Here is a 26930-nt window from a genome sequence, read left to right as displayed (position 1 = left end):
TCGAATCTGTCACGATCGTGGTGTGGAGGCAGGTTGGAGAACCCAAACGCAGGACACAGAGCGGAGCAGGTATGGTATAACGAAGGGTTTTAATAAACAAACAAAAGCGAGCACACTTACAGGTGAGTGGCTGAATAACAGAAATCCAAAAGTACAGGGAGAGGAGACGAGACAAGCAAGGCTGGTTACAGGCAGAGAGTACACACACGACAGACTGGGGGGTAACATGAACAATGACCGGACAAGGACAAGACAGAAACACCAGGTATATATACACAGGGACTAACGAGCAGGGCGGGAGCAACACAGGTGACAGACATGAGACTAACGAGGCAGAGAGAGAGCAGAGGAAAACAGAGACTTGACATGACAAGCAGACTATATAACAGATACTGGACACTAGACAGGACAGAACCCAAAACTCAACATACCAAGGCAGATACCAAACTCAAAAGTAAACACAAAGGATGGCCAACCGGCAGAGCGTGACAGAATCATTTCAAATTGGTTTCTTGAACATGACAATGAGTTCACTGTACTAAAATGGCCCCCGCAGTCACCAGATCTCAACCCAATAGAGCATCTTTGGGATGTGGTGGAACGGGAGCTTCGTGCCCTGGATGTGCATCCCACAAATCTCCATCAACTGCAAGATGCTATCCTATCAATATGGGCCAACATTTCTAAAGAATGCTTTCAGCACCTTGTTGAATCAATGCCACGTAGAATTAAGGCAGTTCTGAAGGCGAAAGGGGGTCAAACACAGTATTAGTATGGTGTTCCTAATAATCCTTTAGGTGAGTGTAGACCATACACTTTGTAATTTTATCTACAGTGACCCAACAATTCTCACCCTGAGCAAGGACCTGGCGACAAGGAAAACTCTCTTTTAACAGGCAGAAACCTCAAACAGAACCTGGGGCAGTTGCTGGCTTAAAATCACTGATCCAGACTCTGCAGCTCCACAGGCAGAAACACCTTTTAAAAGTGACAGAAGGAGAGAGACGAGAAAGCACAAAGCACTGAAGTGCCCTGCATGTAATGTCAACTAAAAGGTGACAGACATTATATCTGCAGCTTCCTCTTAAATTAAGTTTTTTTTCACCACAAAACAACCATAAATATCTTCCAAATTTTCTTCTATAACTTTGGTAAATTTGACATATTTTTAATGAAAATATAAAGCTGCAAGTTAGTTGCATGAAGACTCAATGTCAACATGTAAAAACTGAAGAAAAAAATGTCAATGGCAAATGGTTTCCGTATCAAATATGAGATCAAATAACTACTGCACTATATATATTCTTCACTAGAGGTCTCTTCTTACTGATAGTAATAACAATGAAGATCAGGAAGGAAGTCTTTTGGTGTGAGAGCTGCATACAGTTTGTCTGCCAGACATCCCCACACTGAACTACAGTTCATTCGGTCTCTGTAAGAAGACTGCTGTAGATTTTTACCATTCAATTATATTCTTTATGTTTTCATCACAAAGCAGTTGTAAAAAGGTATTTAAATGAAACGATCAACTTTCTGATTAGAAGCTGGAGACAACAGCCATGTTGTTGGCAGAAGCTGGATGTGTGTTTGTGGGTTTTATCCTGTACCTCTCAGGTATGAATAACTAATGTTTATAATTTCTTATATATTTACTAATTAACTGTTAATTGTAAAATAAAGTCTTTAGTTAATTGTAGTAAATCACAGATTGCTTTACAAAAAAGAAAAGATTATTGGACACTACCTGGCTGCCAGGATGTTCACATATTCTGCTCTTATGAGTTCTTTAGATGTATTACAGTATATCAGTATGATCCGTAATATCATACTATTATCATTCGGAAATTAGTAAAGACAAGAACATTATAAAATGTATAAATCTGTCCTGATGTTTGCTAATAATGTCATCTGTTAAAGGGGTTCAGGGACGAGCAAACCGCATCTGTGCCTTAAAAGGTTCATCAGTGGATCTGCCCTGCTCAGCTCAACATCCCACTTCAAACATGAAATGGTTCACTGCACACTTGAATATCTCTAAGCCTGTTCAGATTGAGCTCTCTGCAGAAACAAATCGTGTAACATCCAACATGTCAGAAAAGACTTATTTTACTCTAACAATCAATGATCTGAGAGAGAGTGATGAAAAGTTTTACTGCTGCAAAGAAAGTACTGACAAACCAGAAAACTGCTGGCACCACAGAACTGAGCTCCACGTTGCAGGTACAGTGGCTGCCACTTATTTATTACTTTAACATCCATATATAAATTCTTATTTTATTCATCATCGTCCCAGACCTGCAGGTAAAGGTGATTCCTGCCACAGAGGGACAGACAGTAAAACTGATGTGTAGCACCAGCTGCCCTCTGACTGAAAACCCTGCAGCCTACATCTGGTACAGGAACAGAGAGTTTCTCTATCAGGACTGGTCTCCCTGGTACCAACAGCTGGTCAGCAGTGACAAAGCAGTCAGATACTCCTGTGCTATCAAAGGCTACGAGGGTCTCAGAGCCCCTGAAGTCTCCGTGGGTGAGTGACAACGTTTAGCTCCTCATCATGTTACAAAACCTCTGGCTAAATATGTTACACCTATAAGAATGATTTTATTATTCATGCAATGGAACCTTAAATTGTAAAGCTTATGAAACATGATGACTAATTTCACTGAAAAAGTGACACCATTTCTTTTTGTCCAGATTCTGTCACACCAAGCTGCTTTAGTGTGACCTACGCTAAAGGGAGAATGTGTTCTTACAAGCAGACATCAGTGGATGAGCCCTGCTCCATCACATATCCAAAAGGTTAAGTTTATCACACATCCACAAAAAACAAACACCTCCCACGCACACACCACAATTCCCTTTAAACTCACATTTTCAAAATGAAGTTTTATGCACAAGAGATCTATTTTTCTTTTCTAGTTTTTGATGCAAACATAGACACTGTAGTTTTACACATTCTCTCATTCTGGATTAACTTTGCTGCTTTGACTTTATATTTAATTATTTATGTATCAATTTTTACCATTATTTAATTAAACAACTGATGCAAAAATGTATTTGTTGTCTCACAACAGAAGTACATGTTCAAAGGACTCCTGCAGCCACACCGGGCCATGTCATATTGACCTGTAACACCAGCTGCCCTCTGACTTCCTTTAAATGGTATAAGAATAGACACTTAGATGGAAATCTTGAGAAACCACAGCAAACAGTGGTCAGCACCTCTGCTGACAGCTCCTCCTGTGCTGTGAAAGGACGTGAGGACCTGCACTCTGCTGAAGTCTGTGAGTCTGTTATAACTTGTAAAATGGGACATTTATGTTAATGGTCAGCAAAAGGCAAAGAGAAATATGATGATTTTATGTTTAAAAATGACAGGATGTGGACAAAGTAACAGATTAACACATTACAGCATAATGCAGTTGCTATAAAGTATTAAACACCAGCTGTGAGAATTTATAATTTGTTTGATTTTGTTGAAACAGTCAGACGTGTTGATTCAGCCTAATTTAAATTTTTAGACTGCAGTTGTGTTATGATTCAAATATCAATAGCATCCTTCAGTCTCTGTTACTGGATACCTGTTGCTGATTACTTCTCCTTATAAAGTTCACAGATATACTAACTGGTATTTCCCTATACACCCTGCATTATGACAATACAATCATCATATAATTACACAGTAACAAAATGTGAGAATTTCATCTTATTGTGAAAATAAATAAGGAATCACCTGTTAGATCATAAACACAAATGTAATATCGCTCCGATCAATGTTATATAATTTTTGGACTACAGCAATGACTTTGAACAGACACATTTGTGACTTGTGATAGGTCCTGATGAAATATTTACAGGTTTGACACTGGAAGGTCCTGATTTCTAACATTTATGTCTACTACAACATAAGTCGACATCTTCTACCACACAAGCATTTTAGTTTAAATCTTTTTTTAAACTAACTTAAGAAGTCATTCATCAAGTGAAACTGTCTCTCGTCTTTCATCTATATTTCAGGTATTGAGGATAACAACTGCTGGTGTGTGAATTATGTCAGCAGCAGAATTTGTGCACTGGAAGGTTCTTCAGTGAACATTTCTAGTAAATATTCTCATCCTGAAAAGCAGCAGCCAAAGTCTAAATTATGGTATAAAACACAGAGAAGTTGGACGGAAGAAGCTGAAGAGCCGATTAAGGCTGCACATCGTGTGGAGTATTATGACGTGAAGAATCACCACATCCTGAGAATTAAAAACCTGAAGAAGAATGACTCAGCAGAATACACATTCAGACTCCAGAAAGAGCCTAATGGAGACTGGACACAGTCTGATTTACCTGGAGTGACTCTGGTTGTCACAGGTAATTCTTTAGATTAAATATATTTTTTGTATAGTAAATTGACTACCAGCAGTCAGTACAATGAAAAATGAAGCATGATTCAGCCAAGTAAATTCAATAAATCAAACAATCTAATTCAATTTACCAAATTTGTCTAAACTAGGAGAGCTGCATACAGTCTAGAAAACACTGGTTACTTTTTAGCATGAAGCTAAGACCCTTTCTCTAACAATAACTACCACATAATGAGTTGCTTTAGAAGATACTGACAAACTGTTTTGTTGTTTGAGTACGAGGACTTGTTAGATAGAATCTCTTCTCCATTTACTGACCGGTCTAACCATATTTCAGTCCTGAGAGTGAAGTTTACTCCTTCTGCAGAGGTGACAGAGGGCCAGAGAGTCACACTGACCTGCAGTACCAGCTGCCCTCTGACTGACAACACAAACTACATCTGGTACTTGAACAGTCGACGTTTGACCGGGCCAGAGACCCAAAACAAACACCTGGTTCTAGAGCCAGTCAGCAGTCAGCAAGCAGGAAAGTACTCCTGTGCAGTCAAAACCCACAACAACAGCAGCTCTCGTGAAAAGACTCTCACTGTCCAAAGTAAACCGGGGAAATGGTCACCAGCAGCAGCTGCAGGAGTCTTTGCTGCTCTCCTGGTTTTAATACCTCTCGCTGTCTTCTTGTGGATTAGGTAAGCTACACTGTGCTTGATTTCAGAACAATTATATTCACACACTAACCTGACATCACCTATTCATTTTTATATTAAATTATTTTACTAACCAGAAGAAAGAGGACTTCTAGCCAATATCCTGGAACTGAAACCTCTGAAAACAACTTGGAGCAGGTAAACAAAAAATAAACTGAATATCTTTCATCCGAGTCAGAACAGCAGCTTGAACTTCCAAATATTGTTGCAATTGTGTTACTAAAAGCATCACAGTATTTCTCCCTACCCTTGTTTAATGTGTTTTCTAAGGTTCTTATTTCTTAACAACTGTTATTCTGGTGATACAGAAACACACTGTATCATAGTTACCGAGGGTCATTTATTTTGCAATGTAGATTTCTACTATATCAGTGTATTGTAATATAATATTATCCTTCATCAGATAAACCTTGGTCCCATGTATGATGAAATCTCAGCTCTACCAACAGAGCAGGATGATCTTCACTATAGCACTGTCCACTTCGGTCAGAACAACACAGACACCCTCTACAACACAGTCCAGTCACATCAGCCGCAAGAACAAGAGCACATCCCCTATGTTGTTGTGAACTTTAGACCCAACGCAACCCCTGAGTGAGCATCTCTTGCTTTTACAGTTGATTCAGGCTCTACTTGAGGGATACAATGTAAGATTGGGTTGTCTTAGTCCAGTACTATTTTGATAAAAATGTGTAGGATATTATGTTTTGTTTTTTTTTATGTTGATTACACGTTAATATGATTGAAAGGGTACTTACACCCTTTGTCACTTAACACATCAGTGACCTGATTCTCATGAAAAGGTGACTTGGTTACAGACTGCATACCGTATATTGTAAATGTAGTTAAGGATTATGAGCCTTAAAATGAAACTGCCTCTACTGAAATGTTCTTTGAGTATTTTGCCACATTTAACCCACAGTAGATTGACGCTTCCTTTTCTTTTACTTTTGAGGCACGATGGCCAGGCAGCAGAACCCTAGAATTTGTACAGCACAGCAAACAAAAACTTAAACAGACTGGATGTAACAACACACCTGTCTGTGTTATGTATGTAACTTGGATATGTTCTGTACATTATCCCTGCATTGCATTTCCATTTATGGAGTTTCCTGTGAATGAAAAGACAGACATCCACTGCCTGTTTTAGGAAGTGAAACCAAGACTTCTGTCTGTTAAACCATATAGCCATAACTTGTTGAGCAGACTGTGTCAAAATGCAAACACTAGATGCTACTACTTTCTAATATGCAGCAACACTTAAACAAATACTGTTTGTGAAACTTAAGAAAATTAACATTCTTGTTGCAACAAAAAGGTACTGCAGGGAATATTGATTATCCTGCCGAGTACCTTTACAATTCCTACTAGACTCCTTCACACATGAATCATATTTCTGGGGGAATTTATTGTAAAACAAATGTAAGAAGAGAAAAAACACCTGTCTGACAACACAAACTGGCTCTCAAATCTCACTTACTTGGGTAAGTGAGAACATAATTGGCCTATTGGACATGCCTAAAGTTACAGAAAGTTAACAAAAAGCTCATTAAGAAAAACTCACCCAACATCATGCCATTATGACATTGAATGCTAACCATACTAGCTTTAACTAATGGTGGTCTTTCATCTGGTATTTTTAATTGTCTTGTTTAGTTCCACTTTTTTTGTTGTTAACTATTAGACAAGTAGTCACACTGCTGTCAGCAGAAAGCTTGAAATTATTACTGCTAGGGCTGGTCTCCTAAAATGGTCACTAGGAGTCTTTATAATGCTTCTTATAATACTTTTGATGCTACACTGTAATTATTTTTGAAGGCACATCCACAATATGTGAAGCCTAGTGAATATTTTTTGACCGTACAAATTACATGTTTATGCGACATAATACAATATTTCAATGTGTTTCCTATCTGACTACAACTGAAAATATATTCCATTTTACATCATTTATTCTGCAAACACAGCATCAACATCTAACAGTTGTTGTCAAACAAACAAGTAGGCAGTGGTGAGTTAAACCCTGGGTAAATATTTGGATTATGTTTTAATAAAGTTGACTTTGTTGTCTTATGTTTGTGCTCTGAATTGTTTAATGGCCACAGTAATTAATTAATTAAATTACAAGTGACTACAACAAAGGAAAAAACAAGTCAAGTTTAGTCCATATTAATATATTTTATTACCTTACCAGTATACACTTCACAAATTATTTCAAATACAAAAAACAGGACATAATTTGTAACCCCTAGTTAATGTTGTGCAAGTAGCAGTGGGTTTTCATTTTCTTTGTCTTTCAAGTAAGTTAAAAATCGAAGTCTAGTTTCAAGTCCAGTTGTGACACATTACATGGTACATGTTAAATATGTGCTCAAGACACATTCACAGTAGGTTGAGAGGTTGTAACAGTGTAAGGAAGTTATCCGTAGATGTGAGGCCGAGGCATGAAAATGTGTTGTGGAGAAAAAAAGGAAACGGTACATATTTGGATCCCAGGCACATAAGGCAGAACTGCTTCATCATCACCATCATCCAAGCTGTACTACACTGCAGAATGTGTAGTAGTACTGCAGGGTACCTTTGATCATTTGGCCTTAGGGAATATTCCTGCATATTGAGTGCCTTTTTGGCTACTAACATGAAGTAGGAAAAAAAGAGAAGTAGAAATGAGAAGTTTTAACGTTAAACGATAGTTTTATCACAACCACTCAAAACTGGATTCAAACATGCTCTGACTATTTTTTACCCAACACTATGAAGAAGGTGAGGGCGACAGTTAGCTGACAGAGTTTGATTTGGTTGATCTTCCTACATTTCCGCCATATTCACATACCAAAGAAGGGAACACTCCACATTCACTTTCACTGGTTTATATACAAACAGTAAACTTAATAAGCCATGATAGCGATATGGTCAGTGATAAGGTCACATGATGCTACATAACTTGCCTTTCAATAGGCTACGTAAAGTCTCATTTTTCTGTTAATTTTAGTTAGTCTGCCTTGTTTCACATATTTGCTACTGTGTGTCATTGGTCACGTAGTTTCAAGAAAGTTTGTCTTAAAGAAAGAGCACACCAACACAGACGTCTTGAATCAGACACGCTGTTCACAAATTTTTGTCTCACGCCCAGTCACTCTTGTTTTTGACTTCACTGATGGGACCCGTCTTTGCTCTCATAAACAGTATCTACATCGGTTCTGCTCTCACAGTTCCAACTTCGCAGTTTCTCCTTGTGATTTTCTTGTGCATTTAGTTGTCCAGTAGCAGCTTTGCCAGGGACTGGAGGGTTTCCCTCTTCTCGTACAGGTACATCTGGGTTTCCCAGAGCATGTCCACCAGGACTGCGTCACTCACTTCATCCAGCATCACCTCCTGAGACAACTGGGGACTCAATCTGCATAATAAACACAGTGATTTGTGAAGATTTTAAGTACCTTAAAAATATTAAAGTACTATTAGATGAACGCAAATATGAAAAACAGTAATAATGCAGGATACATATGAATGTTTGACTATAGTTTTCTGCATAGCCTTATGGGCTGAGCAGTTTCATTAACTGATTAAACTGGGCTAAGAATTATCACACTATTTTTAAACACTTCTTTGTTGTTTTCCAGTAGACTCTAAAGCTGTCAATGGTGTAGCCATATCTCCATATCTACACAAATACGTATGAGGAGCCGCCTAGGCCACAACTGAATACTTAGCTTGCACATACATACATACTGCCATGCGTAAGCATGTATGCGCAAGGTCCATACATACTCAAACTCGTGCATACTTACATGCTCAGCCTGCGGATAAATACGTAACTTCATACATACATACTTAAGCATAACACTATGTATCTTTGTGCAAGCGTGTATGTATGTATGTATGTATGTATACGCATTACAGTATGTATGTATGCATTTGCATGCAAAGTATTCAGTTTTGGCCTAGGCGCCTTCTCATAGTCAAACATAAGGTCAACACCAAATCACTTACTCTTTGCCAAATACATCTGTCTGATCTGTCGTTTCACCCTGCACATTGCAGCATGTGTCTCATTAAAGACAAAGCAATGGTTTAAAACACACACAAAGGAAGTGTGTGAGAGACACAGAGAAGTGGGCTAAAGAGGAGATGGAGTGATAAATAAAATGGATGAGGGTAGGTTGAGTCACAGCTAAGATAAAGAGCATAGGCAGCAGTAAATGAGAACCAAAACGCAACAGTTTCATAGTCAGCTGACCTGTGGTAGATGGTGTCGATCATTTCACACCAGGCTCTGGCTCTGTCGACTGCACAGCCATCAGAGTCTGTACACTGTCCAGTTAGAGAGACAGAGTAAAGTGAGATTTTTAGAAATACAAATGCTATTGTTACTGCTTAGGTCAAAAATATCAGGAATATTACAAGGCTCCACAAAAAGTGTAAAAGAGAAGAGTGGTTGTATGGTGTGGTGTATAGTTTCAGCTTTAGAATGAGATGCTCAGTATCTTACAGTATTTGATTTAACCAAGGGAGAAAGTGCTGTGATCACAAAAGAGATTGAAGCAGGTGCTGTAGCTGTACTCACGCAGTCTACCAGCATCTTGCCCAGCTCCCTGGCTCCTACGAAGCTCTTGGCCAGCTCCAGAGGGTTGGAAGGTCGGAAAACATCCACAGAGCTCACCACCACCTGAGGAGGTTTGCCTGTGGATACACAGGAGCACAGTGTGTGAATTCAGTGCCATATAGGTAGTTAAAAACACAAAAGTAATTTTCAAAGCCACAGGTTTATTGTGAAGCAGACATTCATGTTGCCTGGACTAGTCATGACTAAACTTTCAGATAGGCCCCAGTTGGCTGGAGGTTTATTTCAATGTGATAGTGTAACAACAGAATATCCATCCATCGTCAACCGCTTATCCTGCGTACAGGGTCGCGAGGAGGCTGGAGCCAATCCCGGCTGACATCGGCGAAAGGCGGGGTACACCCTGGACAGGTCGCCAGTCCATCGCAGACAACAGAATATTTGTTTGCAAAATACTGATAACATTACATTACATTAATTTAGCTGATTTGATCATCAAATTTCCTGTATTTTCCAGTTAGGACATACGCATTTATAGACATGTACAGTATGCACATAGACACAATGAAAAGTAATATACCAACAGAGTATAAACTGATACATCTTCAGGTTCACAAAGGGGCCCTGCGTTTTGAATTGAGTTCATACCTGTACCAAGGGAGACCACGATACCCAGCTTCTTAATTTCCTTCCCATGGCCCTGAGAGGGAAGAGGAAGGAAACAGATAAATAACTTATCTAATAAAAAAATAAATGCTTTAAAATTCATATTGGTTAGCGATTGAGTATGAACTTAAAGGAAGACCAAGGGAAGACTAAGAACAGAATGCAGCTGTCAGGTGGCATACCTCTGCTTTCAAAGCTTTATTGTACAGATGGATTTCTGACATGGCGTCTAGCGTCGGGTTATTGGCCAACAGTCCTCCATCTAGAAACCGCCCCATTGGTCGAAAGTAGGTTGGGGCAGCTCCGCTGGAGCGGGCAGCTCGCCACACAAGTTGTTCTAGTATAAAGAAAGGGATATCAAGATTTGAAAAAGGCAGCAAACAATTATTGATTTTGGTTGCAGGCTTTCAGACTCCACTTTACAGAGAAAGATTGTTAGCACACAACATTCACATTCATCCGTGCTGGAAAGGGCTATTTTACTGCTGTGCTATTACAAGGAAGTGTGTTTAGTATGGAATCTAATTAGAAGGAAGTTTTTGATATTTTGGGAAATATGATTATTCGCATTATTTCTCAGATTAAATGAGAAAATTGATACCACTCTCAAGTCTGCATGCTAAGTATGTAGCTACCAGCAAGCAGTCTGCAATTAGCAGCAGGCTAACTTAGCTTAGCATAAAGACTGAAGGAACGAATTCCACATACCAGCACCTCTGAAGTTGCATATCGTTATCTCGTTACAGACACGAATGCGGTATCAATCCCCTCGTCAAACTCTCAATAAGAAAGCAAGTAAGCGTGTTTCCCAAATTTGTGGGGTGCTGCCCAAAATACCCAAAGCCTGTGAGTGACAAAATAAATTTTTATAGTCTTATTCACACAGACACACACCTTCATCTGTCACCTTCCTACGCTTTCTGGTTGGCTCCTCTGTGTATCCTAATATCAACACATCCTCATCCTCCCATCCTGTAACAACAACACGGCTGGCACTCAGACAACACAGCAGATCGGGACAATGACATACGCATTCAGATGTACTTTTTACAGACACCCAGAGCCTCGCTTTCATTTCCTGAATGAAATGAGAATGTACTGTTCTTTTACTGTTCAGATTACCCAATCTCAGAATTAAAGCCGCAACCTTTAGGGTTTGAAAACTGCTCACTTTGGCGCCACCCAGTGGTATTATCAATACACTGCACTACCCATCCACAACAACATTTGAGCACTAGTGAAGTAGGGCAACAAACATAATAGGTTCCATTTGTTGAAGTACCTTGTGGGATGGTGAGGGGCTTGAAAGTGGCATTGGTGGCATATGGGGGCTCTCTCTGGCCGGAGGGAGAGTCATAGTTCCTGAAGATGTGCAGCTCGCCTGGATGTCTGTCTGCTAGAACACTGGTCACCATCACCCTGTACAGAAACAAGTGGAAAGAGAAAAGAGTAATTGTTAGAGAGCAGAGAGCTTGAATGTAGGTACATACTGCAGCATTTGTGCTCATAAAAAACAGCTTTGACTGGGCACTGTCTTTAAAACCCAAAAACCAGCATTTGCACCAAATGACACAAAAATGTGTTAATTTTCAGAGTGTTGTTCCTAATTCAAATTCTTTCAGTGTTTTTAGAGCACTTTCACACGTTTCTAAGCAGCTGCATAGTTTCTACAGAGCACTGAAGCTTTTTGGAGCAGCCCATTAGAGCACTCCAGGGTGAAATCAGCTTGAATTTTCAAAGGACAATGTCATTTTTCTCAAACTCACCAATCACAGCAACGGAGTAGCGTGTTTAAAGTTGGCGATATGGCCAAAAATGTTATCACAATAAAAAAATCATACCATTCGATATCGATAATTATCACAATAAATGTCAAATCATCTCTTCTTTTTTCATCTTTCAAATTTAAAGGCTGATTTTTGCTCCTGAGTAAAAGTTGAAGAAACCAGATGGTTAATTGTGGTTTTAAACTTTTGTTTATAGACAACATCAAACACTTGATGCCAAACAATGGATCACTTCACAAATCTGAGACAGAACATTCAAAACTATTTTTTTCATCTTTTTTCAACAAATATGCATCAATAAAATCAAGAAAAATCTGTTTTCAGTCTTAATAGAAAAATTAAGTTCTGATTCGTTTGTGATTCAAATTAATTAAATCAAACACTTATCGACGATATATATTGAACATTTATGATATTGTTTTTGAGGAAAATTATATTACGATAATTATCATTATTGTTTTATTGCCCAGCCCTACGGTAACATAGTGATATGAGTTAGCTAACATTAGAGCATAGTACCATTTGCTGGTGAGTATGTCTGATGACATTTTTTCCAAATGCCTCCGTACACTTTTCTGACTGTTGCCTAGTGGACACGTCTAACATTACCTGGGGTATCGGACATCTGTCATCTTGGTGTTCTCTCCAAACTCTTTCTTCAGGAAGTCTTCCAGTGGTGCTGATTCATAAGGTCGCGACCCCCTAAACACCTGCTCCTTCATCCTAAAGTACAGGCAGCGCAGGTATTCCATGGACTTACCTACAAATTGAGGAAACATTTTAATTGTTATAATGTTATGTTATGAAAAAAACATGTCAAAAATAAGAGTGAAACACACACACACACACACACACACACACACACACACACACACACCATGAGTTATAGCGAGGGCCAGGATGCCCCCAGTGCTGGTGCCGGCCACCCAGTCGAAGAGCTCACTGGTGGGCCGACCCGCCTCTCTCTCCAGAGCGATCAACATCTGGATCAACACCAAGCCTTTTATACCTCCACCATCCAAACACAGCAGTCTGTCCCTCCTGCAGAGGAGAGGTTTTAAAAAAAGTTCAGACCACATAATCACATTTGTGAGTGTTTTCTTGTCTCTTGAAGCGCAATATTCATAAATAAAAATAAAATTAAGTTTCCTTACTTATTTTTCTCGGGGCCGTCAACTTCAGACGTGTCTCTGCTCATTGCACTGACTGCAGCCCCAACATACATGATGTCCTCAAACCCTGTCAGCCAATTACAACAGCTGTTGATACAGGAGCAACACACGGCACCAAATTCATGCACAAAGGATGAAAAAGTACAGGGGTCACTGGGTTTTCTACAAGCCACATGGGAGTTTTAAAGGAGAGTCTAGGTATGGTTTCACTATCTGGAATTAATATTTAGTTTCAATTAATGACAGCTGCTTTGTTCATGGGAGCTTTAATAGCCAGTCTCTGCCACAGTATGTTGCAGCAGGGCAATGCTGCCTCATCGCATTTTTTTTTGTCTAAATAACATGATCATATCTCAGGTTTTACAGAAAAAAATAAGTCATAATCCAAGTTTTTACCACTGCACTTATTATGGTAATATTCAGTCTATATTTTTGTTCTAGTATTTGTACCTTTTTCTTTGGCAAATGAAAATTAATTTAAATCCATCATTTATGTTTGGTTTTGTTATTGTAAGTATTGATAACGATTCTAAATTATCAGAAAATACAAGTTGCGTTGTAATTAACAACAGTATTGACAGTATTAACTGTCCAAACCGTAAAGGTTTCAGTAAATGTATGAAAAAAAACAGAGTTATGGAAAATGAGAAAATAAACTCCCCAGTATACATGATACGTTGACGAATCAAAGGGAGACATTTGAGAAAGAAAGGCTGCAGAGATCAAGAGTACAGAGAAGGGAGGGCAGAAGGAGGGATGATTGTGTTACCTATGCCTGGAGGCTTGGCCTTGTTGGAGATGGGGGGAGGACAGCTGGGGGAGGGCGGGAGGCACCGCTGGACCCCTACACTACACAGCATGTCCAGCAATATCTTTCTATTAGGACCTTTCATGTTAATACAAACACACGAACAAGAAAGCCATGTTACACATGCACACACACCACAAAAGGCAGAGAAAGAAGATAGAGAGAAGACGAAGAAGGGGGGGGGGGGGTGTTTATGTAAATGTGTTGTTGTTACTGTTTTTATTTCACACTTGACTTGGCAATGTAAACATCCGTTTCACATGCCAATGAAGCCCATTTGTATTGAATTGAACTGAGAGCAAGCATTTAGCATGCATTTTCAAAATCAATAACTGACAGCAAACTACTCCATTACCACCATTTCTGCTTCAGAGCATCAAGTGAGCGGTTACATACACAATCATCTCGTGCAAACAACACATATGTGCAGGCAATGATCTTGTTTCTGAATAGAAACACAAATTCATAAGTAACAAAGTTTAAATAAATCAAAGTGAAATTTCCAAAAAGTTTGCAATAAATAGTGAGTGATTTCTATCAGCTGCAAAAATATAAATTATCTCTGGCACAGTCTCAGGCCAAAATGCACTGAAAGTGAATCTGTCAGAGCACTACAGACTACAGAGAGTTACTGTGTCAGCAACTCAACTGCTTCTGAATTTCACTAGGCCAACACATTATACGTTTCTTTATGCATATTACACTGAGTGACCAGAAAAATAGAGACACCTCGGCACCTTCATGCAAATAAAAGCTATAAATCCTACATGTGACTGCAATTTTCAATCATGGACATGGAGATTGATTGATTCAACTGGTAATTTATGAAATGAAGGACGCAATGCAAATACCATACTGACAAAGTTGAGAAGCATGATTTTTAGCTTTGGAAACTGAAATAGTTTGAAATGCCACTCACTTGTAGCGCTGCCCTCTCCTGTCGAGAAGGTGAATAATGGGAATAGTTGGTGAAAGAGATTTGAATAACAACAATTCACTGACCAGGTAGTGAGTTTATTTTCCTACCTCTTTAGATGCTTTCTTCTTTTTTATCTTAAAATATATGGAGGTAAAGTCTTGCTTATTGCAACATTCAAAAGACAGCAAAAGCTTTCTAACCATGCTGCTTCTAAACAGTCGCAAAACAACGTATTACTTGCAAGAGCTGTGAAACTAAATTATTTCATACCATAGCATTATCATGCAGTAGTCTAAGCGTCCACAGCAGAACACATGCATTTAAATGAGACTACGTGTTAAAATGTTATATTAAAGTTCAAACTGGCCTGTTGGGTTAAGCATATTAAACTCATCACTAATCCTTAATTGGCTCCTCTCTCTCACTCTTCTTTTAATTCATCCTCCCTATACCTCCTTGTCCCCTCTCACCTCATCTCCTCACAGTTCAAAGCCCTCTTTTCCACCCATACCTTTGCTGGTTCGAGCAGCGATGAGTCCAGGTGTTTCTCCCAGGTCGTTGTGGATCTCCACATCAGCCCCGAACACAATCAGAGCTTTGATCAAGTCTATGTGGTCCATCTAGTGAACAGAGAGGCATAAAAATGCCGCAGTCATATATATTTAAAACAGACCAATTTCTACAGCAAATTGACAATCAAGTAAAAACACAACAATGTCTTGGTGACATTCAAAATATTTAACAAAGTGTTGTGATTTAGCTTTTTGGTGCATCTATTTCAATTTTGATGTAGTTACAGAGAAGAGTTTTCCAGTGTTTCCAGGGTTTTGCACCTTTGATCAAACACATTTGCTATTCAAGAAATGTCAGCTAGAAGTCACCACGGAAGAAAGAGAGATGTCATCTTGTAGTGTGAGAATTACACAGAAGCAGATCTGTGGCGTTTATTCTTATACTGTACGTGTGATGCAACCTGATTTCCAAATTAGCCGGGATTTTAAAACTTCTACAAACTTTTAGTTTTGCTCCCCTCTTGATAATGCTGTGTTGCAACCGCTTTGCAAACTCCTTTCTTCACACATCTCTTCCCTTTCATAAACATTTTGATTATGATTAAGAGAGTATTCCTTTGATCTGTAAAATTAGAACAAGCCAGAGATGATATCTTCACACACCTTCATAGCTAGATGCAGGGCTGTGTTTCCATCCTGGCCCTTCAGGTTGGCATTCGCTCCATGGGTGAGCAGCACCATGGCCGCCTCAAAGCGGCCCTTCTTGGTCAGAATATGGAGGGCGCTTTCTCCGGTCTTACTAAGGTAGTTCACTGCACAGCCCTGTTCCAGCAGCATACGACACATCTAGCAAAAAGAAAGGAAGATTTAAATATGTAAACATCTGCTTGATTTTTTTCCCTGAAAAGTTAAATTAGTCCCCTTGACATATTTCTAACTCCTAACATGAATGTCTTGGTTTGGTATCCCAGAGCAACCAGAACAACCCAATTACAGGCCACTATCCCTGGAGGTAAGTGATAAGTTTTGTAAGTGTTGAACTGCTTGAGCTGGTTGTCCACAAAGGTCAACAAAGGTCATAAATCCATTGTAGCATCAAAGCTTCAACACATTCATTTAACTGGATGTATACTATTAGGATGAAAACATGTACAGTAATTCAAACAGCTCATTGTGAATTTCTAACTCACAAAACACACAATGTAATATTTCTCACCTCAGCAGTTTTGGCCCAGTGGAGAGGCGTCCCTCCGTACAAAGAGTCCTCAGCATGGAGCTGGTCTGGATCTGCTTTGAGGATCTCCTCCACACAGCTGACAGTCAAACAGAAAAAAACACCATTTATAATTTACTAAATATTAACTGAAGAATATTATTCACTATCTCTTAAACAAACTGCATAGAATCAACGCCACTGTATTTTGTATGCTGACAATTTTAGTAACCTATTAACAATACCACTTAACAACCTCAGCACCTCTCTATCATACACAGATACTCTAGGAAATCCAGAGGCCCAATATTACTTTAATGAGTTTCCTTAAAATAATCGTGTATGAGAGGTACTCTCCAGAATTATTAATACATTTTACTTCTATGTCTTATTCCAAGTCACTGAACCCAGGTTCTGATGGCATATTGCAAAAAGTACGAGCTTTTATCTACAGGCACAATGCTATTCAAGATGGAGGCAGGGCAGCATGGTAACCAGGGAAACCAAAACTTCAAAACCATCTTTGGTGTCATTGAGGAAAATACAGAAACCCTTCCAGCTCCAGAGATGCTGTTCTGTAAGAGTAACTTTGGACACGGCATGAGGGTCAAGAAACATTAATTTGGACACTTTGTACACTATAGGCACTTTTATATCCCCAGATCTCTTTTCAAGGAACTAAAAGGTTCCTTCAGCCCACTGTTGTGAGTGTTTCCACTGTGGTCTAAAGACCTGCGAAGATTAGGCAAATTAACCAGCTGACGTAGGCTGTAGGCCTGTACGCCATACAAAGCGATGCACAGGCATCATTATTTGTAACCACGATCCATGAGCAACATTTATAAATTAACATCAGATTAAACTATAGGCTTAGCTTGACCATTAAAGCTGCTTTTTTGTGTGGGAGTAGGCCTATAATGAGGAGACATGTAATAAAGTACGTTACACATTTAATAACAAACTCGATAAAACCATAAAGTTCTTAAAATAACAAAAATAAAATTGCGACGGTTGGGAAGGTTTTTACAACATTTCCAGCAGACAAAAGCTGCAGATCAGCTGCACTCACGTCTGTGTCCGCCTGCATCGGAGGAACGGGATGTTTAACTTTAATTACCTGCTGTAATCAGCTGTTCCGCACGTTTCGGAGAGGAGACCCACTTCGGCTCCATTTAGAAACTTCCCAGCTGATAAAAACTTAAAACAACAACTTCGGACCCAGCATTTAGCGTAACTCCATCAGCTGTAAACACACTGCTGCAGCGGTCGCTGTTTTCCAGCTATAAATTTAATGCCGACATACGATCTCAGGCGGACATCGGCGAGACTTGTGTGGCTTGACTGTTGATTGTGATTTACTGGTTTGCATACAACAGTGGAAAAGAGAGGAGCAGTCGTAGAAAAACAGCCGACATTCTCCAGTTAAAGCCAGTAGCCTCTACTTGCCCATTCAGAAATTCACTGCAAGGCAAGCTTAAGAGACATCCTGGACTGATTACAATCTACCAACAGTTAGAACACACACAGCAGAAAAGAGACTCTGTTGCTAATCCACATCCTTATCTTAACCCCACTCACCCCTTCTCACTGTATTTCATGGCACTGTGGATGGGGTAGCCAGCGCCACCAATGACACCACACTTGGCTCCGCCCCCCAACAGAGCTTTGACAGACTCCATGCGTCCCAGACGGCAGGACACGTGGAGCGGTGTCTCCCCGTTGTTGTTCAGCTCATTCACCCCCGAGCACAACCGCGAGCACAGGACCTGAATGAGGAAAGGATGGCGTGATGGACGACAGTGGGTTGGGGGAAAGGGAAGGAGAGAAAATCGTGTTATTGCGCAGTTTGGAGGACGTGACTGCTTAATAACATTTAATATTTTAACTGAAAGAGTAGCACCCTGTTTGGGTCAATCAGTTGAATTTTAGGAACACTGAAACAATGTGATAAGATCATTCCATAAGTGATCAAAATCCAAGTCAGAATTTGATCAGATGGAAATGTAACTGTGATTTCACTCCTGCTTAGTCTCACCTGGATGATGGCAGGAGAATCCTGCTTGGCAGCACAGTGCATGGGCGTCTCTCCATTGCGGTCTTTGATGTCTGTGCGCGCCTGGCTTTCATCCAACAGCTCCTTCACACACTGCGAGTCGCCACGCTCACATGCCAGGTGCAGCGGCGTCTGACCTGATGCATCCCGAGCATTGATCTGACTGGTGACAGAAAGTTGACGGTTTAGCCAGTAAATTAATACTTTCTTTACAAATGGTTTTGACTGATTTCCCTCCTTCCAGACAGCCATTGTTTTCCAATCATATCACGACAGTATGAAAATGAGCTTGCAGAATGCTTAGAGCTGCTTGAGATGCATAGGTAAACCACGAGCGAACACTTCACTCCACTTAATTGGCAAATAAAATTAATGATAAAAAATAATACATTTCAATTTATTTTATCATCGTGTGGCAATGCAGTCCAAGCGCGCACAGTTTAGAATTTTTGATCATTTTTCATTAAAGTAACATCCTAGACACTTGGCCGCAAACTGCAAACTTTTCAGTGAAGATAAGTTTAATTTAAATGTTTTTTGATATTCATGTTTTCTTATTGTGTCTTTGAAATAAAATTTTCCACCAACAATGCGGACTCCCACATGATGATGATGACGATGATATGATGATGATACCTTATTGTCGGATCAAATCTGACATTTTTCTTGCATCACAGAACATCAAAGAAAAGACAAGAAACACAGATACATACATTTAACATAACATTACAATCACAGATGACACTATATAAGGCACTACCACGTACATTTGGTGGAGGGTCATATGTAATGGTTGACTTTAGAGCAACTAAACGTTTCCATTGTGATATACTGACTATCTAAAGTAGCTTTTGAGTAAATGCAAATTGATTATCATACTGCACTGAAATGGATGGAAACCAACTGCTGCGTGGCAAATTGATATTGAGTATTGTGAAGTTATTTGCAGTTAGCAAGCTTAAATCTGCAAAACCAGGAAGTGTCTGTAAAGGATTTGGTTTTGTGCTGTTGTTCCTTCCTGTGGTTACTTGATATTGTCATGGTTTGGAGTTTTGTAGTCTAGTTTATTATTTTGGTTCATTCGCTTTAAGTTTTCTTTGTAACTGTCTTATCTCTCATCTTAGTTCTTGGTCCTGTGCTTTAGTTCATGTTTAGTGTTTTCCTTATCGGTGTACTTCTGTATTTTCTCATTATGGTCTGTCTTAGTCCTTAGTCTTTTATCTCCATGTTTTAGGGTAGTCTTGTCTCCTGTTTGGTCCCGTCTCTGTCTGTGTCCTGATTTTGCTGTCTTTCCATGTTTTTGTGTTTTACTTTGGTAGATCTGTCCTTGTGTGTTCCTGTGAACTTTACTTCCTGTTTATTATGGTAATCTTCTGTACCTGGTGTCCTTGTCTAGCTCTGTCTGATTACCTGATGTATCTCAGCTGTGTTTCCCTCCCTGCTTGTTTACCTGTGTACATATTGTCCCCAGTTTTCCTCAGTCTTTGTCACGTCCTTGTAGTGTCTGCGTCGAAGTTGAGTGTCCTGCCTTGTACCTTGTTTCCTGGATTCTGGATTATTCCCTAAGTTTTGTGGATTTGTGCCTTGGATTCCCTTTTGTTCTTGTTTTTGGATTTCTTTGGATTTATGTTTTTGCTTTGGAGCCACTTTCTGTTTGAACTTTAGCCGCTGAGCTCCCAGCGTTAGCCTGTTTGTCTTTTTGTAAATAAATCTTTGTTTAAACTGCATCTTCCTCGCCTACGTCTGCATTTGGGTCCACACCTCCGCCTTCACTCCGCCAATCCTGACAAGCTGTTATTAACTAATTATAAATAGTTAGTAAAGTATTTGTTACATTGTGCATTATATGTATTTAGCTGGCAGTCTCATACTGACGCACAATTATTGCCTCACTAGAATAACCTCACACATTATAATCCTCTCTTCATTCAGCTTTATCTAGAAGCATTTATCTCCAGGTTAACTGCCTGAGCCAGAAATGAATCAATAACATTTTCATCATTTATCAGGCAAAAATGTCAAACATTTGCTGGTCAAAGCTTCTCAAATGATAAGACTCAATGCTTTTCTCTAGTTTATATTCTTGTTAAATGAATATCTTTTGGACTGATGGCACAGGAATGTTAATTAATTTTGGACTCATCATTGGACTGTCATAAGCAGAAGTACTTTTCTCCAGCAGCAACAGTCAACCAAATCAAAATCTGCACTTACCTCTGAACGTAGTTATGTTTGAGACACTCTCTCAGGCCTGTCTCAACAGCAATGTGGGCAGAGCTCCAGTCCGGGTGGCTGCGGATGCAGTCCACGATTGGCTGGGTGGTCTCAGCCTTCAGAGGAAGTGTCTCATAGAAGGGGCGGAGCTTGAGGGCATATTGGGGGAACCAGTTCATGGCGTCTTCCTCTGACGCCACCTGAAACAGCCTAGTTCACAGGAAGGATTACATACTCATAATTTGCAAGAACCATGAAGGATAATCTGAACGAGAGCCAAACATTTCAAAACGGGAATGTGGTAATATTTGTTCAAATGAAAGATAAGATGAATAAGAACAACTTTAGCAACTACAGAACTTTTTCAGTAGTCTGTTTGTATTTGTTGTGGCCCTTGGCTTCAACAAGCACCACTGTTCGTTGAATTTCCAATTACTTTTTACTTAACAACCAGTTTTCTCTCTTGTTTCCCACTGCTAATTATTTCCGTAACCTTTAACCCCTTAACGGCTGTGGATTGTCGCGAATTCGCATCACACCGCAGCCATTCAGACTGCAGCCCAGATAGAACATGTATTCCCCCAATGCCAGTTTGTGCATTTTCGATACATACCTAGGAACCTTTTGCAAGCACCTGTTTATTGTTTATCATCATACCTGAATTTAACTCTTTTCTATGCTCCATAGACAAATTAACAATCTCCACTTAATTAGGCATCAGCTTGAAAGCAAAAGAAAACAAAAATGATAAATTCATATTCATATATAATTGTAAATAAATTCAAGCGTCAAGGGGCTGAAAGAATCAACAATAAAAACAGTTTGCAGAATCTGTGATATTGAGGCACTTCCAAGAACATTCAAGTTTTAAAAGTAGCTTTGACATTTCCCTGCAAACCAACAGTGGTCAATATTCGATGTTATTTTAAAATGCTATTAAGTTCTTAAAAAGCTTTTGCTTCTGGACCTCTGATGTTAAGTTTACAGAGGAAAGCTCCAAATTTACATCAAGCACACACCCTATGACGCATTAAACATGTTCTGACAAACCATAAAACTTTCTTCATTGTTTAACACTGCTTTTCAGAACTATGGCTGAATGACCCGGCAGTGATTGATTTAAGATAAAGGGCTCTGATTTTGTTAAGCTGCTTCATTGGGTTGTAGGTCAAGAGTGATCTAAAATAAATACTTAAGATGTTATAGACTGAAAGTAGTGCTGAAATCTGCAGGGAGTCATGGAATCATAAACCAAAAACCTGCATCGTATCTTATGTGGTCATTTCAGCTGACATTAGCATATTTAAACCTAGTTCAGTGGCTGTAATATGCTACAAATGACACATATCACTCCCCTCTCCCCACCTTTGATGTGATCAATACTGACCTCAGCGTCATAGTAGATATCTCAGGACACATGAGAAGACAGTCCCATGACTGGCACTGGCTGTTTTTGTACAGGACTATGCGTCCCTCCTCTTTCAGCATGACTTTGCCTCCTCCACCGTAGTCGGAGAGCGGCACATCCCTGACCCGGTAGGGGTTGGTGAAGAGGGTTGACACAGAGGACACTGTGTCCAACAGCCGTCCCAGGAACTGCATTGTTACCTTGAGACAAAGAGAGTAGAGAAGATTCAGACAATCTACAGCACAATCTGTAAACACATCTCTAACTGATATAAGACAAGAGGTTTGGCAGCACATGCAGAAATGTTTACTGTGGCTCTGCCTTTTTTGGCAGCTCTGTTTGGCAGCCTGTAGGATTGTTTTCAACAATAATGAATGATTTATTTTAGCCCCTAGGACAGCATGTAACCGCTCAAGAATTGCAACAGGTGTAATATCCCAGATATTACATATTATGGTTGCTGAGTCTCTAATTTGTGGTTAGATCAGTTAAGTAACGAACTATACACAATCAAAAACAACTTCCTGTTAGGTTTAGCTAATTATACTCCCCTTTTAACCAGCTGGGCTTCCACATTAGTTAACAACGTGGGCTATCTCTCAACTCTCCACTTTCTATTACACTCCAAGACCTTGTGGTGAGTATGAAAAATGAGGCTAGTCCTCATTTAAATGTTGAACAAGTGGCTCCATTCATGCTGCTCACGAGTTCCAAATTAGTCAGAATCAATTTGACATGATACCGACGCTGTCAGCGAAAATCCATTTATTTTATGTTTTTAATATAAAGATCCCAAATATTCTGAGCATCTATGCTGCTGTTAGCTGCCTATATAGCGTAAGTTAGCTAATCGCATTAACTGGTACAAACGCAGCATGTCTGTCGGTGCTTACCTGCTAGCTCTCCTCTGCCTCTGCTGACTTCTGACAGCTACATCAACAACCGCGAGACTGCAACCGAACATGCTGAGTCTTGACTGGCGTGAGTTCATCCAATCAGAGCTCAAGAATTAGGAGACTGCTAGGTTAAAAAGGGGTGGGTCAGGACACATCCACGATGCTCGGGTTTTCTTCACACTGGAAAGTCCCACCACCAAAGACAAGTCCTTTGACTGTCCAGTGAGCACCATACTTTAAAGAAGCTACAATGGTTAGTCAAAATGTTATATAAAGGTGTATATATAAACCTTCAAACATCATCAAACATCGTCAATTGAGCAAGTTAAGAAGAGTTGACTGTTCCTGATCATATGAAATAAATACATATGAATAAACATAAATATAATGAATATATATAATACATATTTCAATGATACCGGTATTTTTTACTGGGACAAGACTATAGGCCTAATAGGCACATACTAAGAGAAACCACATCATAGGGCAATTTTCAACATACTTAATAATATATGGGACTTTAAAACAGTAAACAGCTCTTATACATTATAAATTATTCAAAATACATGTACATTTGTGTTTCGATTATAAGCATTAGAGTTTTTAGTTATGAACCAGTTGTTGGTTCTTAAGCCATTGTAAAACACCAATAACACACTTGACAGTAATACAAATTCAGTTTAGATTCACTTCCTTATGTGAAAGCAGCAATAGCCTACCACAAAGTAAAGATTCTTGATTCAAAATTAAACTTTTACTTTACTTTGTTTCTTTGCTTTTAATGCACAAGTGTTATCTGCAAATATCAAAGTACTTGTGATGCAGAGTGGGCCCTTTCAAAGCACTGTGTGATGTAATAATATTCTTGCATTTTTATGGCTGGTGCATTCATGCAATGATTTAGGTTATTTTAACTTTATCATTGAGCGGTCTGTTAATGTCACTATCTATTCTGAGATTTTGCCATAATTCACAGCTTGGTTTGACATGGATCATAAAGCTGCTATCTATGCTATATAAATGTTTGTTGGAACATATATATGCTACAGCAGAGGTCTTCAAAGTGGGGGGCTCCAAAGTCCAGAGGAGGCTCAGAGAATGTAAGTGAAAAATTTTAGTATTTATATTATAAATAATATTGATATTAGGTATTACAAGGTAGTTATCAAAAGCTATATAAAGCTGTTCATCAGAGTGATGGCTTGTGGGAAGAAACTGTTCCTGAGTCTGTTGGTTTTGGCGTACTGTGCTCTGTAGCGCCTACCAGAGGGGAGAAGTTTGAACAGGTTGTGTGTGTGTGTGTGGGGGGGGATCTGCAGTGATGTTTCCTGCCCGTTTCCTGACTCTGGAAATGTATAAGTCCTGAATGGAGGGCAGGATGGCACCGATTATTGTTTCTGCAGTCCTGACTGTCTGTTGTAGTCTGCTCCTGTCCTTTTTGGTGGCAGATCCAAACCAGACAGTGATGGAGGTGCAGAGAACAGACTGGATGATGGCTGTGTAGAACTGGATCAGCAGGTCCTTAGGCAGGTTGAGATTCAGAGGCTACGTTGATTTCACGCAGAACTATAAATTGCGTTCTAGTCATTGTGTTCCTGGCCTGGTTGTACAAGACTCCCACTTCTGAAGGCCTCCTCTTTGGTCCGATGAAGCTGCCTGAGTTTCACTGTGAACCAGGGTTTTTGGTTGTTGTATGTGCGGAAGGTTTTAGTCAGCACACACACGTCCTCACAAAAACTGATGTAAGATGTCACAGTGTCAGTTAGTTCGTCCAGGTCAGTGGCTGCAGCCTCAAAAACACTCCAGTCAGTGCAGTCAAAGCAGGACTGTAACTCCAGCTTTGACTCGTTGGTCCATCTTTTCACAGTCTTTACAACAGGTTTAGCAGATTTCAGTTTTTGCCTGTGTGTCGGGACAAGATGAACCAGAAAGTGATCAGAGAGTCCCAAGGCTGCACGGGGAACAGAGCGATTGGCATCCTTTCATGTAGTGTAGCAGTGGTGTGTTAGTGTCCCTGGTGGGACACTTAATATGCTGTCTGTACTTTGGAAGTTCATGACTGAGATTTGCTTTGTTAAAGTCCCCAAGAACAATGAGCAGGGAGTCTGGATGTTTTTTCTCCACGTTAGTTATCTGGTCGGCCAGGTGTAGAAATGCCTCACTAACACAGGCCTGAGGTGGAATGTAAACAGCGACCATTGGGGGTGAGTGGGTGCCTTTTAACTAAGCTTTGTCTGAGCGGAGGCCCATGGTCTCAGACTTTGAAAACCCCAAGGCAACACATCCAGAAGTTTAAGACATTTTTCAGGGGGCAGTGTCAACACTAAACTTGGGCCTTGCCTTTTCTATTTGGAAATACCTTACTCATTTGGAGTTCCGAACTTCCAGTAAAATGCTGTCTCAGTTAGATTAAGCAACTTGTCTGAACGCACATGTTACGACAGAGGCAGGGGTGTGGTTACATGGAGGTCATGTCCTCTGTTTTATGAAAATTTATGAGTTTTAGCCACAGGTTTCAGTAACCAGACGAGAGTGTACATTCTACATTAAAAGATGGTATGGATGTTTTCATCTTCAGGTTCCATCGTTTACTCAATATAGGCCTATTTTATTATTTTATTTTAACTTTATCTAACGAGACTGGGCAACAACTAAATTGACTATTTAGCCTATAGGCTGTCACTCATTTTAAATAATCCATCTGTCCTTCCATCCATCAGGCCTATCTATAACTGCTTATGGATCACGGAGGGGTGACCCTGAACAGTAGTGATGGGAATTACAGCTACTTCTGATTAGATTAGAGTCAACTTTATTGTCATTATGCGGAGAATGCACGGAACTAATGAAATGCAATTAGCTTCTGGAAATATAGCCTAGAGTTTTTCCAGATGAGTGCAGTTATGCTGTCTCTTACAGTATGTACAGAGGAGTTACAATATACAGATATTATACAGTAGCATATAGCGTATGTGAATATATTATATTATATTTTATATAGGCCTACAGTTGGTGGTTAATGTACAGTCGGCCTAACATCATGACAGAGCCGACAGAAATAAACAACCACTCACACTGACACCTATTAAAGAATTACAAGTAAATAGAAATATCAATCCATTATGTAGGTCTATATCCACTTAGTAATAATAATAGTAATAGAAATAAACACTCTTTATTGACAGTTAACTGAATAAGATAAATGCAAATTTAAACATCAAACACCTGGGGTGGGGGGACCAAGGGCGTCACTTTGCATTAAAAAGTGGTGAGGACAGAGGGACAGAGATTATGGGTGTGAAGAGACTTCACGATATTGGGAATGAGACGAGAAGATCTTTAAACAGTGATCTGAAGATATCATTAATGTTGAGAGACTGTATATGAGCGGTGGGTCTGGGGGAAATTTTGAGCATTAAACACTTCATTTCCTGCATTCTGGTAAAAGTTTCTGCACCAGTTTATGGTGGAAATGTTTTTATTTATGTAAAAGGGAACAAAAAATTCAGGTGGGCAGGTGACAATTCAAGATATACAAATATAATGGAATATAATGCAGTAAGGCTCTCATGCGTTGTGTAATGCTTTTAGATGTAGGCCTACTGTAGATCAACATTTCTCTTTTAATATCATCCCTGCTGAGGCAACAGTGGTAGGCATGATTT

At 39.6% G+C, this 26930-nt stretch overlaps 2 protein-coding genes across 7 annotated transcripts; one reads left to right on the top strand and one right to left on the bottom strand.

Moving 5' to 3' along the window:
- Positions 1–1382: 1382 nt before the first annotated feature.
- LOC119898645 lies at positions 1383–7129 on the top strand. 3 transcript variants are annotated; one of them, XM_038712818.1, is made up of 9 exons: positions 1383–1614; positions 1918–2220; positions 2294–2527; positions 2695–2799; positions 3075–3284; positions 4018–4359; positions 4720–5038; positions 5134–5194; positions 5460–7129. In XM_038712818.1, exons 1-9 carry the CDS (start codon positions 1560–1562, stop codon positions 5652–5654), a joined length of 1824 nt encoding a protein of 607 aa, XP_038568746.1. In that variant the 5' UTR covers positions 1383–1559; the 3' UTR covers positions 5655–7129. The 3 variants fall into 3 exon arrangements, with proteins under 3 accessions (XP_038568746.1, XP_038568745.1, XP_038568744.1); XM_038712817.1 differs by having other exon boundaries at positions 4690–5038; positions 5137–5194; XM_038712816.1 differs by having other exon boundaries at positions 4690–5038.
- An 85-nt stretch (positions 7130–7214) lies between these two features.
- Positions 7215–23338, bottom strand: pla2g6 (phospholipase A2, group VI (cytosolic, calcium-independent)). Of its 4 annotated transcripts, XM_038712811.1 has the most exons (20): positions 23263–23338; positions 22349–22569; positions 20962–21171; positions 18730–18910; positions 18273–18460; positions 16698–16794; positions 16145–16327; positions 15481–15589; positions 14970–14987; positions 14012–14128; positions 13225–13309; positions 12948–13111; positions 12680–12830; positions 11566–11702; positions 11178–11255; positions 10466–10620; positions 10266–10317; positions 9621–9736; positions 9294–9367; positions 7215–8453 (listed from the first exon to the last, which is right to left on the bottom strand). In XM_038712811.1, exons 2-20 carry the CDS (start codon positions 22561–22563, stop codon positions 8309–8311), a joined length of 2475 nt encoding a protein of 824 aa, XP_038568739.1. In that variant the 5' UTR covers positions 22564–22569; positions 23263–23338; the 3' UTR covers positions 7215–8308. The 4 variants fall into 4 exon arrangements, with proteins under 4 accessions (XP_038568739.1, XP_038568741.1, XP_038568740.1 ...); XM_038712813.1 differs by lacking the exon at positions 11178–11255 and having other exon boundaries at positions 23263–23337; XM_038712812.1 differs by lacking the exon at positions 14970–14987 and having other exon boundaries at positions 23263–23337.
- Positions 23339–26930: the final 3592 nt, after the last annotated feature.

Source organism: Micropterus salmoides, unplaced genomic scaffold, assembly GCF_014851395.1.
Source record: "Micropterus salmoides isolate LMB-PRFRI ecotype aquatic unplaced genomic scaffold, ASM1485139v1 Ms_hic_scaffold_12, whole genome shotgun sequence".
NCBI classification, from domain to species: Eukaryota; Metazoa; Chordata; class Actinopteri; order Centrarchiformes; family Centrarchidae; genus Micropterus; species Micropterus salmoides.
Note: the sequence above shows the minus strand (reverse complement) of the source record. Positions and strands in the feature narration are given on the sequence as shown.